A 14,715-nucleotide genomic window follows, 5' to 3' on the forward strand; every position below is an offset into this window, starting at 1 on the left:
TCCGGACCCGGCGACTTATCTATCTTGATGCCATTCAAAGATTCCAGCACAACCTCTTTGTTAAAGTTCCACATACTCAATCTTTTCAGTCCACCGCAAGCCCACAGTACATCCACCCATGTCCTTCTCCTCTGTGAAAACCGAGGCAAAATACTCATTAAGCACCTCTGCCATTTCTACTGGTTCCGTACTGATTTTTCCGCCTTCACCTTTTATAGGCCTTATTCCTTCACGTCTCATCCTTTAACTCTTCACATATTTATAGAACGCCTTAGGGTTTTCCTTAATTCTACTTGCCAAAGCCTCCTCGTGACCCCTTCTGGCTCTCCTAATTTCCTTCTTTAGGCTCTTCCTACAAGCCGTATACTCATCTAGATCCCGATCTTCGCCAAGCTCTCTGAACCTTTTGTACGCTTTCCTTTTCTTCTCGACTAGGTCCCACACAGCTTTCGTGCACCACGGTTCCTTTAACCTACCAACTCCTCCCTGTCTGCTCGGAACATTGCCCTGTAGTGTTCAAAGATGTGTAGGTTAGGTAGATTGGCCATGCTAAATTGCCCCTTATATCTGGGATATTAGCAGGGGAAATCCATGGGGTTCGGGGGATAGGGCCCAGGTGGGATTGTTGTTGGTGCTGACTCGATGGGCCGAATGGCCTCCTGTAGTGATTCTAAGATTTCATTGGAGATTAAATGCAAAATTATCATGTCCGTTTCCACAGTGTTGCAGCCCAGTTACCATGAGCCATCCAATTTGGGGGAGATGGTGGTGGTAATGTCATTGGACTAGTAATCCCAAGGTCCAGGCTAATGGGGGTCAGGGTTCAAAACCCACCATGGACGGCCCCTGTGTGGAATTTAAATTCAATCAATAAATTTGAAATTATAAGGCAGCCTCAGTAATTTTTTTAAAACTCAAATTCTACCTTAGCGGAATTTGAACCTGACTCCAGGTCTCTGATGTTCAATAATTCCATCTTCTCAAGTACTTTGTTCTTTAATGCGTGCTGACACTGAAACAGCGCAGTTGGTGTTAAAATGTGGACGTTCCTTGTCCTGTATTTGTGCTTCCAGGATGAGAACATGGTCAGCTTCATCAAGGGAGGAATTAAAGTGAGGAGCAGTTTCATGATTTACAAGTGAGTTCAGGTTTTCTTTGTTCCCATCTTTCATCCGCAATTTTCTCCCATTCCCCTTCCCATTCTCGAAGGCCATCAGTCCCTTCCTTGCGGCATGGTGGCACAGTGGTTGGCACTGCTGCCTCACAGCGCCAGGGACCCGGGTTCGATTCCCGGTTTGGGTCACTGTTTGTGTGGAGTCTGCACATTCTCCCCGTGTCTGCGTGGGTTTCCTCCGGGTGCTCCGGTTTCCCCCCCCACAGTCTGAAAGACGTGCTGGTTAGGGTGCATTGGCCGTGCTAAATTCTCCCTCAGTGTACCCGAACAGGAGTGTGGCGACTAGGGGGATTTTCACAGTAACTTCATTGCTGTGTTAATGTAAGCCTTACTTGTGACTAATAAATAAACTTTGACTTTACTCTCAGCGCCAGGGACCCAGGTTCGATTCCCGACCTCGGGTTACTGTCTGTGCGGAGTTTGCACATTCTCCCCGTGTTTGTGTGGGTTTCCTCCGGGTGCTCCGGTTTCCTCCCACAGTCGGAAAGACGTGCTGGGTTAGGTGCATTGGCCGTGCTAAATTCTCCCTCAGTGTACCCGAACAGGAGTGTGGCGACGAGGGGATTTTCACAGCAACTTCATTGCAGTGTTAACCCAAAGATGTGCGGGTTAGGTTGATTGGCCATGCTAAAATTGCCCCTTAGTGTCCGGGGATGCGTTGGTTAGAGGGATTATCGGGTAAAATATGTAGGGATATGGGGGTAGGGCCTGGGTGGGATTGTGGTCGGTGCAGACTCGATGGGCCGAATGGCCTCTTTCTGTACTGTAGGGTTTCTATGATTCTATGAAGCCTTACTTGTGACACTGATAAAATAAACTTCCTTTCTAATGTTTGCTTTCTGTCATTTCTTTTTTTCTCTGATAATTCCCGGAGTAGCCCCGGAATACTTTACCACATTTAAGCTGTGAAACGCTTTTCCTAATTTTTCTCCAAAGTTGTGCGGGTTAGGTGGATTGGCCATGATAAATTGCCCCTTTCGTGTTGGGGGACTAGGAGGGTAAATATGTGAGTTACGGGGATAGGGCCTGGGTTGTCGGTACAGACTCGATGGGCCGAATGACCTCCTCCTGCCCTGCAGATTCTTCTACCCTAGTGTCCCAAGATGTGCAGGTTAGGTGGATTACAGAATCCTACAGGTGATAAACTTCTAGCCTTAGTCTTCCTAAGGTGTAGTGCCCAGAGCTACTCTCAGTCCTCCTGGTGTGGTCTAACCAGGGCTTTGTAAGGGATCATAACCACCAATGGGATTGGTGTGGAGATGCCAGCGTTGGACTTGGGTGGGCACTCCTCTGATGAAGGGGCAGCGCTCCGAAAACTCGTGATGCCAAATAAACCTGTTGGACTTTAACCTGGTGTTGTGAGACTTCTTACTATACCAATAGGGTTGAACAGCCTGGTTCTGTTGAGTAAATGTGTTGTGATATAAATCGAAATTGCTGTCCCTGGGATACTGGTTGGGAGACATTATTAACCCTGTGGAGTTGTCATCCTCCACATATGAACCTTCGTAGCTCAGGTGGCTTTATTGACCACCTTGGCATCACAGGCAGGTTCTAACATAGGACCATAGAAAAGTTTAAGTTTTAAGTTTAAAGATTATTTATTAGTGTCACAAGTAGGCTTACGTTAACACTGCAATGAAGTTACTGTGAAAATCCCCCTAGTCGCCACACTCCTGTGCCTGTTCGGGTTACACTGAGGGAGAATTTAGCACGGCCAATGCATCTAACCAGCACGTCTTTCAGACTGTGGGAGGAAACCGGAGGAAACCCACGCAGACATGGGGAGAACGTGCAGACTCCACACAGACAGTGACCCAAGCCAGGAACCGAACCCGGGTCCCTGGCGCTGTGAGGCAGCAGTGCTAACCACTGTGCTATCGTGCACAGAAGGAGGCCCATCTTGTCCATGCCAGCCTGAGGCCACTTTCTAATCCCACCTTCCTTGCCCCAGCCCATAGGCCTGTAGCTTACAACACTTCAGGGGCAGATCCAGTTACTTTTTAATAGAGTTTAGGATCTCTGCCTCCACCACCAACTCGGGCAGTGAATTCCAGACACCCACCCTCCTCTGTGTAAGAAAGTTCTTCCTCATACCCCCTCTGCACCTACTGCCACTTACCTTGAATCTATGTCCTCTGGTTCCAGTATTCTCCTTCAAAGGGAAACAATTCTATTCTGTCCACGCTACCTCTATCTCACCTCGTCTCCAAGAAGGGAGCAACTGGATAGAGTCCAGTTGAACCCCTGGCTTAAATGACTTTCCAATGACCTCTGGGTATTGAGGCTACCTGGGGTGTTCGGACTGCTGCCTTTGTGGTGAGATTGATTAACATTGAAACTAAGAGCAGGAGGAGGCACTTCGAACCTGCTCCACCCTTCATTTTGATCATGGCTGATCATCGAATTCAATATACTGATCCCCCCTTCCCCACCCATATGCCTTGATCCATAGAATAATAGATTCCCGACAGTGCAGAAGGAGGCCTTTCGGCCCATCGGGTCTGCACCCCCAACAATCCCACCTAAGCCCTATCCCAGTAATTCCATAGATTTACCCTGCTAATCCCTCCTTTCCTGTGTTGTTGGCAGGGAGCTCCACAGTTTCCTACAGTCAAGTCTCTTCAGTAAAGGACCGAATCACTCGCATTTAGAAGGAGGCGTTTCGTTAGGAATCGGAGCCTTTAATCTGGTAAGGTGGAAACTCGAGGTGACTTGTTCATTAAGGGAGAGGCTCAAGACAGAAGGGGAAAACTTTGGGATCCCTCTCGGCAAAGCCGAGTTGGGTGTCGTCGGGCCGAATGGAGAGCTTCAGCTTTCCTTAAAGCCATTCGATTCCAGCACGCGCCGTGGCTCCGCGGGAAGCACCCTCGCCGCTGAGTCAGAAGGTGATGGGTTCACGTCCCAGTCCAGAGACGTGAGGGCAGAAACTGAGCTGATGCTTTTGGTGTGACACCGAGGGAGACTTTCGGGTGAGACAGCATGGCGAGGCACGGTGGCGCAGTGGGTTAGCACCGCTGCCTCACAGCGCCAGGGACCCCGGTTTGATTCTGGCTTTGGGTCACTGTCTGTGCGGAGTTTGCATGTTCTCTCTATATCTACGTGGGTTTCCTCCCATAGTCCGAAAGATGTGTTGGATGGAATGGCCATGCTAAATTGCCCCTTAGTGTCCAAAGATGTGCAGGTTAGGTGGATTGGCCATGCTAAATGCGCAAAGATACGGGTTAGGGCGGGGGATGGGCCCAGGTAAGATGCTCTTTCAGAGAGTCGGTGCAGGCTCGATGGGCTGAATAGTCTCCTTCTGCACTGTAGGAATTCTATGGTCTCTCAGGTGGATGTAAAAAATCCCATGGTGCTATTTTGTCTTCGGCCAAACTCCTAATTGTAATGGTCATAGAGCACAACAAAGTATCTGTAAGTGAGGGGGAAAAAAATCCACAATCCCATTTAGAAGCAATAGGATGTTTTTAAACTATCCAGACACTCGAGCCTGAATAATGACCATCGAGACTCCAATATTCATTCCATCACATGGCTATCCAGGAACCTCTCCCGCTCTCATTCCTATGTGTGTTGGAAGGATTTGACAAGTCCATACTCAACCTGATGGGCCGCATTATTGAGCGCATCTTCCTTAGCCATTAGGTCCTTTCGTGGGGCTTGAACCCAGGGCTCCTGGTTCAGAGGCAAGGAGGTTACCCACTGCACCACAAGACCAGAGGGTAGTTTAGTTTGCATTTAGCCCATGCTGCCCCTGACCAGGGAGCCCTTGATACTGTCACTAGGTTGCCAGAAGTTGGAAGATCTTCCATTTAGAATCACAGAATCCCTACAGTAGCATCTGGCGGATCGAGTCTGCACCAACTCTCCAACCAAGCATCCCACCCAGGCCCTAGCCCCGCAACCCCGCACATTTAACATAGCCAATCCACCTAACCTGCATATCTTGGGACACTAAGGGGCAATTTAGCATGGCTAATCCCCCTAACCTGCACATCTTTGGACACTAAGGGGAAATTTACCATGGCCAATCCACCTAACCTGCACATCTGTAGATACTAAGGGGCAATTTAGCATGGCCAATCCACCCAACCTGCACATCTCTAGCATGTGGGAGGAAACCGGAGCACCCGGAGGAAAACCATGCAGATATAGGGAGAGCGTACAAACTCCACACAGTCACCCGAGGCCGGAATCGAACCCGGGTCCCTGGCGCTGTGGGGCAGCAGTATTAACCACTGTGCCACCGTGCCGCCCATTCCCATCCGTCACTGGGAAACGGCCTGGTAACCAGGTATTGGTGAAAGGACCACAGCCCCCAGTGGCCTGGTCTTTTACGAGGGAACAACTCCCTGTTTTGACTTGTCCCTTTTTCTTGTCCTCAGGCACTGTCCCTGTTCCCCACGAGGATCCTGAAGCTGTTGGAGTTTGCTGGCTTCTCTGGTGACAAGGTAGGGTCTGGATGTTTGGCCATTTCTACCTTGAAAGGAGGCGATGGAGAAGGGACCTTTCACAGGGGCACACAGGGAGTGAATGGTGAACTGAGGGAGGTCAGTGTAGGATATCCCGTAAAAGGGGGAACGTGAGCTCCAGCTGATGAAAGGAAAGTTTAAGACGCACACGAGGAGTGATGTCTTGGTGCGCGTGTTGAGGAGGTTAAGGCCGTTGACTTGTTGAGGTGCAGTGATGGGGGGAATGTAGCTTTTTATTATTGATGGATAGGTAACCTTTTCTCAAGCTGTTGTCAAACAGGTCAGACCTGAGATGAGGGGAAATCTTTCTTCCACGGTAAGGGCAGTGAGAGGAAAATCTGAACTTTCCGATGGGAGTTGGGTAAACACTTGGAAAGGGCTAGAGGAAGAGAGCAGGGTGACAGGGATACATTTAGTAGCTCTTTCAAAGAGCCAGCACCACTATGATGGACAGAATGGCCTCCTGTGCTGTATTATGTCTATTGAAGAGTCTGTCATGAGGGGACGTAGTTTTAAGGTGAGGGGCAGGAGCTTTAATCCCGGCACGGTGGCACAGTGGTTAGCACTGCTGCCTCGCAGCGCCAGGCACCCGGGTTCGATTCCCGGCTTGGGTCACTGTCTGTGTGGAGTTTGTACATTCTCCCCGTGTCTGCGTGGGTTTCCTCCAGGTGCTCCGGTTTTCTCCCACAGTCCAAGGACGTGCGGGTTAGGTTGATTGGCCATTCTAAATTAACCCTAGTGAGGGGGATTAGCAAGGGTAAATGTGTGGGGTTACGGGAATAGGGCCTGGGTGGGATTGTGGTTGGTGCAGACTCGATGGGCTGAATGGCCTCCTTCTGCACTGTAGGGATTCTATGGATTGGCGGGGGGGAATATGAGGAAAAACTCTTTTACCCAGAGGGTGGTGATGGTCTGGAATGCGCTGCCTGGGAGGGTGGTAGAGGCGGGATGCCTCACATCCTTTTGAAAAGTACTGGGATGAGCACTTGGCACACTGCAATATTCAGGACCACGTGCTGGTAGATGGGATTAGGTGGAAGTTCAAGTGTTTCTTGCATGTTGTGCAAACTCGATGGGCCGAAGGGCCTCTTCTGCCCTCTATGATTCTTCTATGATGTGAAGAGAAACTAAGTCGGTCAGGATTATATTCATTGGAGTTTAGAAGAGTGTGAGGGGATCTCATAGAAACTTATAAAATTCTAACAGGGTTAGACAGGGTGGATTCAGAAAGGGAGTCGAGAAAGGGGAGTCCAGAACTAGGGGCAATGTTTGAGGATAAGGGGTAAACCTTTTAGAACTGAGGTGAGGAGAAATTTCTTCACCCAGAGGGTGGTGAATGTGTGGAATTCACTCCCACAGAAAATAGTTGAGGCCAAAACATTGTGTGATTTGAAGAAGAAATTAGATATCGTTCTTGGGGCTAAAGGGATCAAGGGATATAGCGGGGGGGGGGAGATCAGGATATTGAATTTGATGATCAGCCATGATCAAAATGAATGGCGGAGCAGGCTCGAAGGGCCGAATGGCCTGTTCCGTAATTCTGCTACTTCGCACCTCCAGGGACCTGGGTTCGATTCCCGGCTTGGGTCACTGTCTGTGTGGAGTTTGCACATTCTCCCTGTGTCTGCGTGGGTTTCCTCCGGGTGCTCCGGTTTCCTCCCACAGTCTGAAAGATGTGCTGGTTAGGGTGCATTGGCCGTGCTAAATTCTCCCTCAGTGTTACCCGAACAGGCGCCGGAGTGTGGCGACCAGGGGATTTTCACAGTAATTTCATTGCAGTGTTAATGTCAGCCTACTTATGACACGAATAAAATAAAAAAAACATTTCTATCATTTTGAGAGCTGAGACTATGATTGTGCCTTGTGACTTTGTATTAATTAGAGAGATAGCGGTGCCCGTCTGAGACAGACTGTGTCCCTTTCTTTGTCAATTAGTCGGAATCATAATTATCTTGGTTAATTAAAGTATTCTCAATAATGCATTAATGAATGCATCTGGCATTCTTCCCCAGCACAAAATGAGGACATGTTCTGTACTGAGATCTATTATGAAAAGGTTTGAGAGGTTATATGGTAGAAGATAATATTCATTTGACTGCAAAGTAGTAACAAGGAAGCGGGGGGTGGGGGGGCGGGGAGCGGGAGAGGGGCGGGATTACTATCAGAAGTGTAAAATGGGAAGTTAGAATCGTAGAATAGAATAGAATCCCTACAGTGCAGAAGGAGACCATTCGGCCCATCGAGCCTACACCCGAACAGGTGCCGGAGTGTGGCAACTGGGGGATTTTCACAGTAACTTCATTGCAGTGTTAATATAAGCCTACTTGTGACACTAATAAATGAACTCCTCCAGCGCAATCACGTCCTTCCTATAATGTGGCGACCAGAACTGCACACAGTGCTCCAGCTGTGGCCTCACCAAAGTTCTATACAACTCCAACATGACTTCCCTGCTTTTGTAATCTGTGCCTCGATTGATAAGGGCGAGTGTCCCATATGCCTTTTTCACCATCCTACAGACATGTCATAGAGGTTTACAGCATGGAAACAGGGCCTTTGGCCCAACTTGTCCATACCACCCTTTTTTTTAAACCCCTAAGCTAGTCCCAATTGCCCGCATTTGGCCCATATCCCTCTATACCCATCTTACCCAAGTAACTGTCTAAACGCTTTTTAAAAGACAAAATTGTACCCGCCTCTACTACTGTCTCTGGCAGCTTGTTCCAGACACTCACCACCCTCTGTGTGAAAAAATTGCCCCTTTGGACACTCTTGTATCTCTCCCCTCTCACCTTAAACCTATGCCCTCTAGTTTTAGACTCCCCTACCTTTGAGAAAAGATATTGACTATCTACCTTGTCTATGCGGAGCGGAGGAGGCTGAGGGGAGACTTAATAGAGGTTTATAAAATGATGAAGGGGATAGATAGAGTGAATGTTCAAAGACTATTTCCTCGGGTGGATGGAGCTATTACAAGGGGGCATATCTATAGGGTTCGTGGTGGGAGATACAGGAAGGATATCAGAGGTAGGTTCTTTACGCAGAGAGTGGTTGGGGTGTGGAATGGACTGCCTGCAGTGATAGTGGAGTCAGACACTTTAGGAACATTTAAGCGGTTATTGGATAGGCACATGGAGCACACCAGGATGCTAGGGAGTGGGATAGCTTGATCTTGGTTTCAGATAAAGCTCGGCACAACATCGTGGGCCGAAGGGCCTGTTCTGTGCTGTACTGTTCTATGTTCTATGCCCCTCATTATTTTATAGACCTCTATAAGGTCACCCCTCAGCCTCCTACGCTCCAGAGAAAAAAGTCCCAGTCTATTCAGCCTCTCCTTATAACTCAATCCATCAAGTCCCGGTAGCATCCTAGTAAATCTTTTCTGCACTCTTTCTAGTTTAATAATATCCTTTCTATAATAGGGTGACCAGAATTGCACACAGTATTCCAAGTGTGGCCTTACGAATGTCTTGTACAACTTCAACAAGACGTCCCAACTCCTGTATTCAAAGTTCTGACCGATGAAACCAAGCATGCCGAATGCCTTCTTCACCACTCTGTCCACCTGTGACTCCACTTTCAAGGAGCTATGAACATGTACCCCTAGATCTCTTTGTTCTGTAACTCTCCCCAACGTCCTACCTTTAACTGAGTAAGTCCTGCCCTGGTCCAATCTACCAAAATGCATCACCTCGCATTTGTCTAAATTAAACTCCATCTGCCATTCGTCAGCCCACTGGCCCAATTGATCAAGATCCTGTTGCAATTGGAGATAACTTTCTTCACTGTCCACTATGCCACCAATCTTGGTGTCATCTGCAAACTTACTAATCATACCCCCTATATTCTCATCCAAATCATTAATATAAATGACAAATAACAGTGGGCCCAGCACTGATCCCTGAGGCACACTGCTGGTCACAGGCCTCCAGTTTAAAAAACAACTCTCTCCAACCACCCTCTGGCTTCTGTCAAGAAGCCAATTTTGTATCCATTTAGATACCTCACCCTGGATCCCGTGAGAGTTAACTTTATGCAACAACCTACCATGCGGTACCTTGTCAAAGGCCTTGCTAAAGTCCATGTAGACAACATCAACTGCACTGCCCTCATCTACCTTCTTGGTTACCCCTTCAAAAAACTCAATTAAATTTGTGAGACATGATTTTCCACTCACAAAGCCATGCTGACTGTCCCTAATCAGTCCTTGCGTCTCTAAATGCCTGTAGATCCTGTCTCTCAAAATACCTTCCAACAATTTACCCACCACAGATATGAGGCTCACTGGCCTGTAGTTCCCAGGCTTTTCCCTGCAGCATTGGTAAGGCCACATTTGGAACACTGCGTACAATCCTGGTCACCCTGCTATAGGAAGGCTGTTATTAAACTGGAAAGGGTGCAAAAAAGATTTACAAGGATGTTATTGGGACTGGAAGGTTTGAATTATAAGGAGAGGCTGAATAGGCTGGGAATGTTTCTCCCTGGAGCGTGGGAGGATGAGGGGAGGCCTTACAGGTTTATAAAATTATGAGGGGCTGAGATAAAGTGAATAGCCAAGGTCTTTTCCCCAGGGTAGGGAAGTCCAAAACTAGAGGGCAGAGGTTAAAGGTGAGAGGGGAAAGATTTAAAAGGGACCCGAGAGATGACCTTTTCACACAGAGGGTGGTGCGTGTATGGAATGAGCTGCCAGGGGAGGTGGTAGAGGTGGGTACAATTACAACATTTAAAAGACATTCGGACAGGTACATGGATGGGAAAGGTTTAGAGGGATATGGGCCAAACGCAGGCAAATGGGGCTAGTTCTGTTTAGGAATCCTGGTAGGCATGGACGAGTTGGGCTAAAAGGCCTGTTTCCGTGCTGTATATCTGTATGAATCTATGACACTATAGCCGGACTTTAACGACCTGGCTCGGGAGAGGCTCATAAAATCCCGCCCGAGGCCAACGGAGAATTCCGTTCTGCGAGCCTCGATTCCAAGGCGGGCGAAACGGTAAAATTCCAGACCTTGACTGCATCTCAAACCCCCGACTGCAAGCGATTAAACTTAACGACTCAGTCTGATGTTGTTGATGTATTTTCCAACAGGAATACGGTCTGTCCCAGTTACACGATGGAGTGCTGGTGCCAAACCTTCGGGCCATTCTCTGCGTCATGCTGCTCCTGTGTTATTACACCTTCATTACTTTCATACTCGGTAAGAGAAAATGGATGGCCTCCAGATTTATTTGAGCAAAGCGCCTGTCGCGCCTCCGTGGGTGGCACGGTGGCACTGCTGCCTCACAGCGCCAGAGACTCTGGTTCGATTCTGGCCTCGGGTCACTGTCTGTGTGGAGTTTGCACATTCTCCCCCATGTCTGTGTGGGTTTCCTCCGGGTGCTCCGGTTTCCTCCCACATTCCAAAGATGTGCAGGTTAGGTAGATTGGCCATGCTAAATTGCCCCCTAGTGTCCAAAGATGTGCAGATTAGGTGGATTGGCCATGCTAAATTGCCCCCGAGTGTCCAAAGATGTGCAGGTTAGGTGGATTGGCCATGCTAAATTGCCCCCTAGTGTCCAAAGATGTGCAGATTAGGTGGATTGGCCATGCTAAATTGCCCCCGAGTGTCCAAAGATGTGTAGGTTAAGTGGATTGGCCATGCTAAATTGCCCCTTAGCCCTGGTAAATGTGTCACGTTTTGGGGATAGGGCAGCGAAAAGGCCTGAGTGGGATGCTCTTTCAGAGAGTCAGTGCAGACTCAATGCGCCAAATGGCTTCTTCAGCACTGTAGGGATTCTATGGTAGCAGTAATTTGAGAGGGGAGGTACTTCTTAAGGGATCTTCTCCCCTTGTCTCTCTTCCTTCATCCCCCTGCGCACTGGCACTACCAACTGAGAACACAATAACTGGCCATTCAGCCCCTCAAACCTGTTCTGCTATTCGACAAGCACATGCAGTCTGTATCCTAACTTAATCCATCTGTCTTGGCTCCATTTCCTTGCCGAACAGTAATCTATCCAATTATATTGGGGCCGCATAGTGGCACAGAATCCTCTCAGTGACTTGCACTCTCCTGGGTTGGTTTCCATTGCCTAAGGGCGAGGAATTTTAGTTTCCCAAATTTGGGTTGGGTTCTTACCTTGTTTGTACTTTTTTGATCCTTTCATTGGATGTGCTAGCAAGGCTGGTATTTGTTGCCCATTCCTAATTGCCCCTGGCTTGCTGGGCCATGTCAGAAGGGCAGTTAAGAGTCAACCATATCGCTGTTGGTCTGGAGTCACATGTAGGCCAGACCGAGTAAGGACAGCAGATTTCTTTCCCTAAATGGACATTAGTGAACCAGATGAGTTTTTGATGACAATTGATGACGGTTTCATGATCACCATTGTATATAAATTTCACCAGCTGCCATGATGGGATTCGAACCTCCGTCCCACAGACGAATAACCAGGGCCTCTGGATTACGAGTCCAGTGACAATACCACTAAACCACCATCTTTTTTATTGATGACCCAAACCCCATCCACCCACTTTTTAAAAAATCTTCATTCCCGGGGGTGAGAATCTTTGCCAAAGTTACCATCTGACATCCATCCCTAATTGCCCCCTTGTGAATGTGGTGGCGGGCTGCCATTCTTGAGTCGCTGCAGTCCATAATGTGTAGATGCACCCACTGTGCTGTTAGGGAGATCCAGGATTTTTGACCCAGCGACAGTGAAGGAACGGCCGCTGTATTTCCAAGTCAGGATGGTGAGTGACTTGGAGGGAAGTCTCGACTTTCTGATCAACCTATGTGCCCCCCTGTCCCTGGTCTCTCAAGGGGATAGAGGGGGTTTGGGAGGTGCTGTTCCTGAGGAGGCGATGGCCGAGTGGTATTATCGCTAGACTATTAATCCAGAAACTCTGCTAATGTTATGGGGACCCGGGTTCAAATCCCGCCGCGGCAGATAATGGAATTTGAATTCAATAAAAAATATCTGGAATTAAAGATCTATTGATGACCATGAAACCCTTGTTGATTGTTGGAAAAACACATCTGATTCACTAATGTCCCTTTAGGGAAGGAAATCTGCCGTCCTTACCTGGTCTGGCCTACATGTGACTCCAGAGCCACAGCAATGTGGTTCATGCTCAACTGTTCTCGGGCTACGAGGGATGGGCAATGAATGCTGGCCAGCCAGCGATGCCCATGTTGGCACAGATGAATAAAAAAAACCTATTGTTAATATGTAGGTAACAGCTTTGTTTCAAAGGCCATTCGGCCCATCGAGTCTGCACTGACAACAATCCCAGGTCCTATCCCCATAACCCCACGTATTTTCCCTGCTATTCCCCCTGACACTAAGTGGCAATTTAGCATGGCCAATGCACCTAACCCGCACATCTTTGGACTGTGGGAGGAAACCGGAGCACCCGGAGGAAACCCATGCAGACACGGGGGGGAATGTGCAGACTCCACACAGACAGTGATCCAAACCGGGAATCGAACCCGGGTCCCTGGCGCTGTGAGGCAGCAGTGCTGACCACTGTGCCACCATCGTGTTTCAGCCAATGTTGATTTTTCCCACCTTGTCAGCCAGCCCTGAGCTGCTGTTTCCCACTGTGGGGATTCCCCTCCCCGTGGGGTACATAACTGACAGAAGTCTACAAGATCATGAGGGGCACGGACAGAGTGGATGGTCAGAAGCTTTTTCCCAGGGTGGAAGAGTCAATTCCTAAAGGGCATAGGTTTAAGGTGCGAGGGGCAAGGTTTAAAGGAGATGTACGAGGCAAGTTTTTTTACACAGAGGGTGGTGGGTGCCTGGAACTCGTTGCCGGGGGAGGTAGTGGAAGCGGATACGATAGTGAGTTTTAAGGGGCAAATACATGAATAGGATGGGAATAGAGGGATATGGTTCCCGGAAGGGTAGGGGGTTTTAGTTCAGACGGGCAGCATGGCCGGTGCAAGCTTGGAGGGCCGAAGGGCCTGTTCCTGCGCTGTAATTTTCTTTGTTCTGACTTGGTGATTGTGGGATCCCTCGGAGATATATCTGTGGAGCGCTCTGAAAGCTCCCTTTGGGATACGCAGCGTCGCTTGTATCCAGATTCTGAAATGCTATTTTCATGCTTTTTTTTCCCCTCCTCTTGTATTTAGGAACAGGAGAGGAGGAAATCACTGATGCAGTGGTTCTCCTTCAGCCTTACCTCGCTCGCTATCCCAAGGTAGGAGCCGTGCCTTCATTTAATTTCTTACCACGTCCAAGTGACGTTATCCATTGATCAAATCTGGGGGCTGGCTTGTCCCTCCTATGGGAGGCCCAGAGGTCATGACCCTCCCTCCTCCCCTCCATTTGACCCTGCCATCGAGCTCTCAACCCAAAATGGGCATTATTTTTATGATTGGGGCTCACGTCTGCTTTGTGCTTTGACAAAGGGTCGTCTGGACTCGAAACGTCAGCTCTTTTCTCTCCTTACAGATGCTGCCAGACCCGCTGAGATTTTCCAGCATTTTCTCTTTTGGTTTCAGATTCCAGCATCCGCAGTAATTTGCTTTTATCCTGCGTAGGTGAGGGGGTTTGGTTGGGTAAATACCTGGGGTTATGGGTGGGATTGTGGTCGGTGCAGGCTCGATGGGCTGAATGGCCTCCTTCTGCACTGTAGGGATTCTATGAGGCCGTTGGCAGGGTCAAAAGGGGGGGGGGGGGAAGGGGTTATGATCCTGTATTCTGTGGCGACTAGGGGATTTTCGCAGTAACTTCATTGCACTGTTAATGTAAGCCTACTTGTGACACTAATAAATAAACTTTAAAACTTTTACTGTCCCCCACCCGTCCCTCTGCCCACAACCTCCTATCCTCAACTTCCACCCCTCCAAGCCCACCCCTTCACCTACGAGGGTGGAAGGCCTCGCAGCCGAACCTTGTCCTGTCTCCACCTGTGCGCCATGGCAATTTGCTGGAAGCGAGTTGCAGTTTTCCCCGGGGTTGTCCTTGAGTTTCCTGGACAGATGTGCGAGGAACCACAGGGAAGGTTCAAAAAGGCAATTAAAAAAAAAAGTGTTTCCTTTGGCTTTTGTGGATTACAGAATCACAGAATATTACAGTGCAGAAGAG

At 48.7% G+C, this 14,715-nt stretch overlaps 1 protein-coding gene across 1 annotated transcript in view; it reads left to right on the plus strand.

Moving 5' to 3' along the window:
* The window catches only part of LOC144507780 (tetratricopeptide repeat protein 39A), a 76,706-nt gene that overhangs the window by 38,322 nt on the left and 23,669 nt on the right, over nucleotides 1-14,715 (plus strand). Inside the window, exons 6-10 of the mRNA XM_078235063.1 lie at nucleotides 1,074-1,138; nucleotides 3,767-3,866; nucleotides 5,560-5,625; nucleotides 10,733-10,841; nucleotides 13,758-13,825. Coding sequence (XP_078091189.1) covers nucleotides 1,074-1,138; nucleotides 3,767-3,866; nucleotides 5,560-5,625; nucleotides 10,733-10,841; nucleotides 13,758-13,825 — 408 coding nt within the window. The remainder of the gene's footprint in view (nucleotides 1-1,073; nucleotides 1,139-3,766; nucleotides 3,867-5,559; nucleotides 5,626-10,732; nucleotides 10,842-13,757; nucleotides 13,826-14,715) is intronic.

This window comes from Mustelus asterias, chromosome 19, assembly GCF_964213995.1.
Source record: "Mustelus asterias chromosome 19, sMusAst1.hap1.1, whole genome shotgun sequence".
In the NCBI taxonomy this organism is placed as follows: Eukaryota; Metazoa; Chordata; class Chondrichthyes; order Carcharhiniformes; family Triakidae; genus Mustelus; species Mustelus asterias.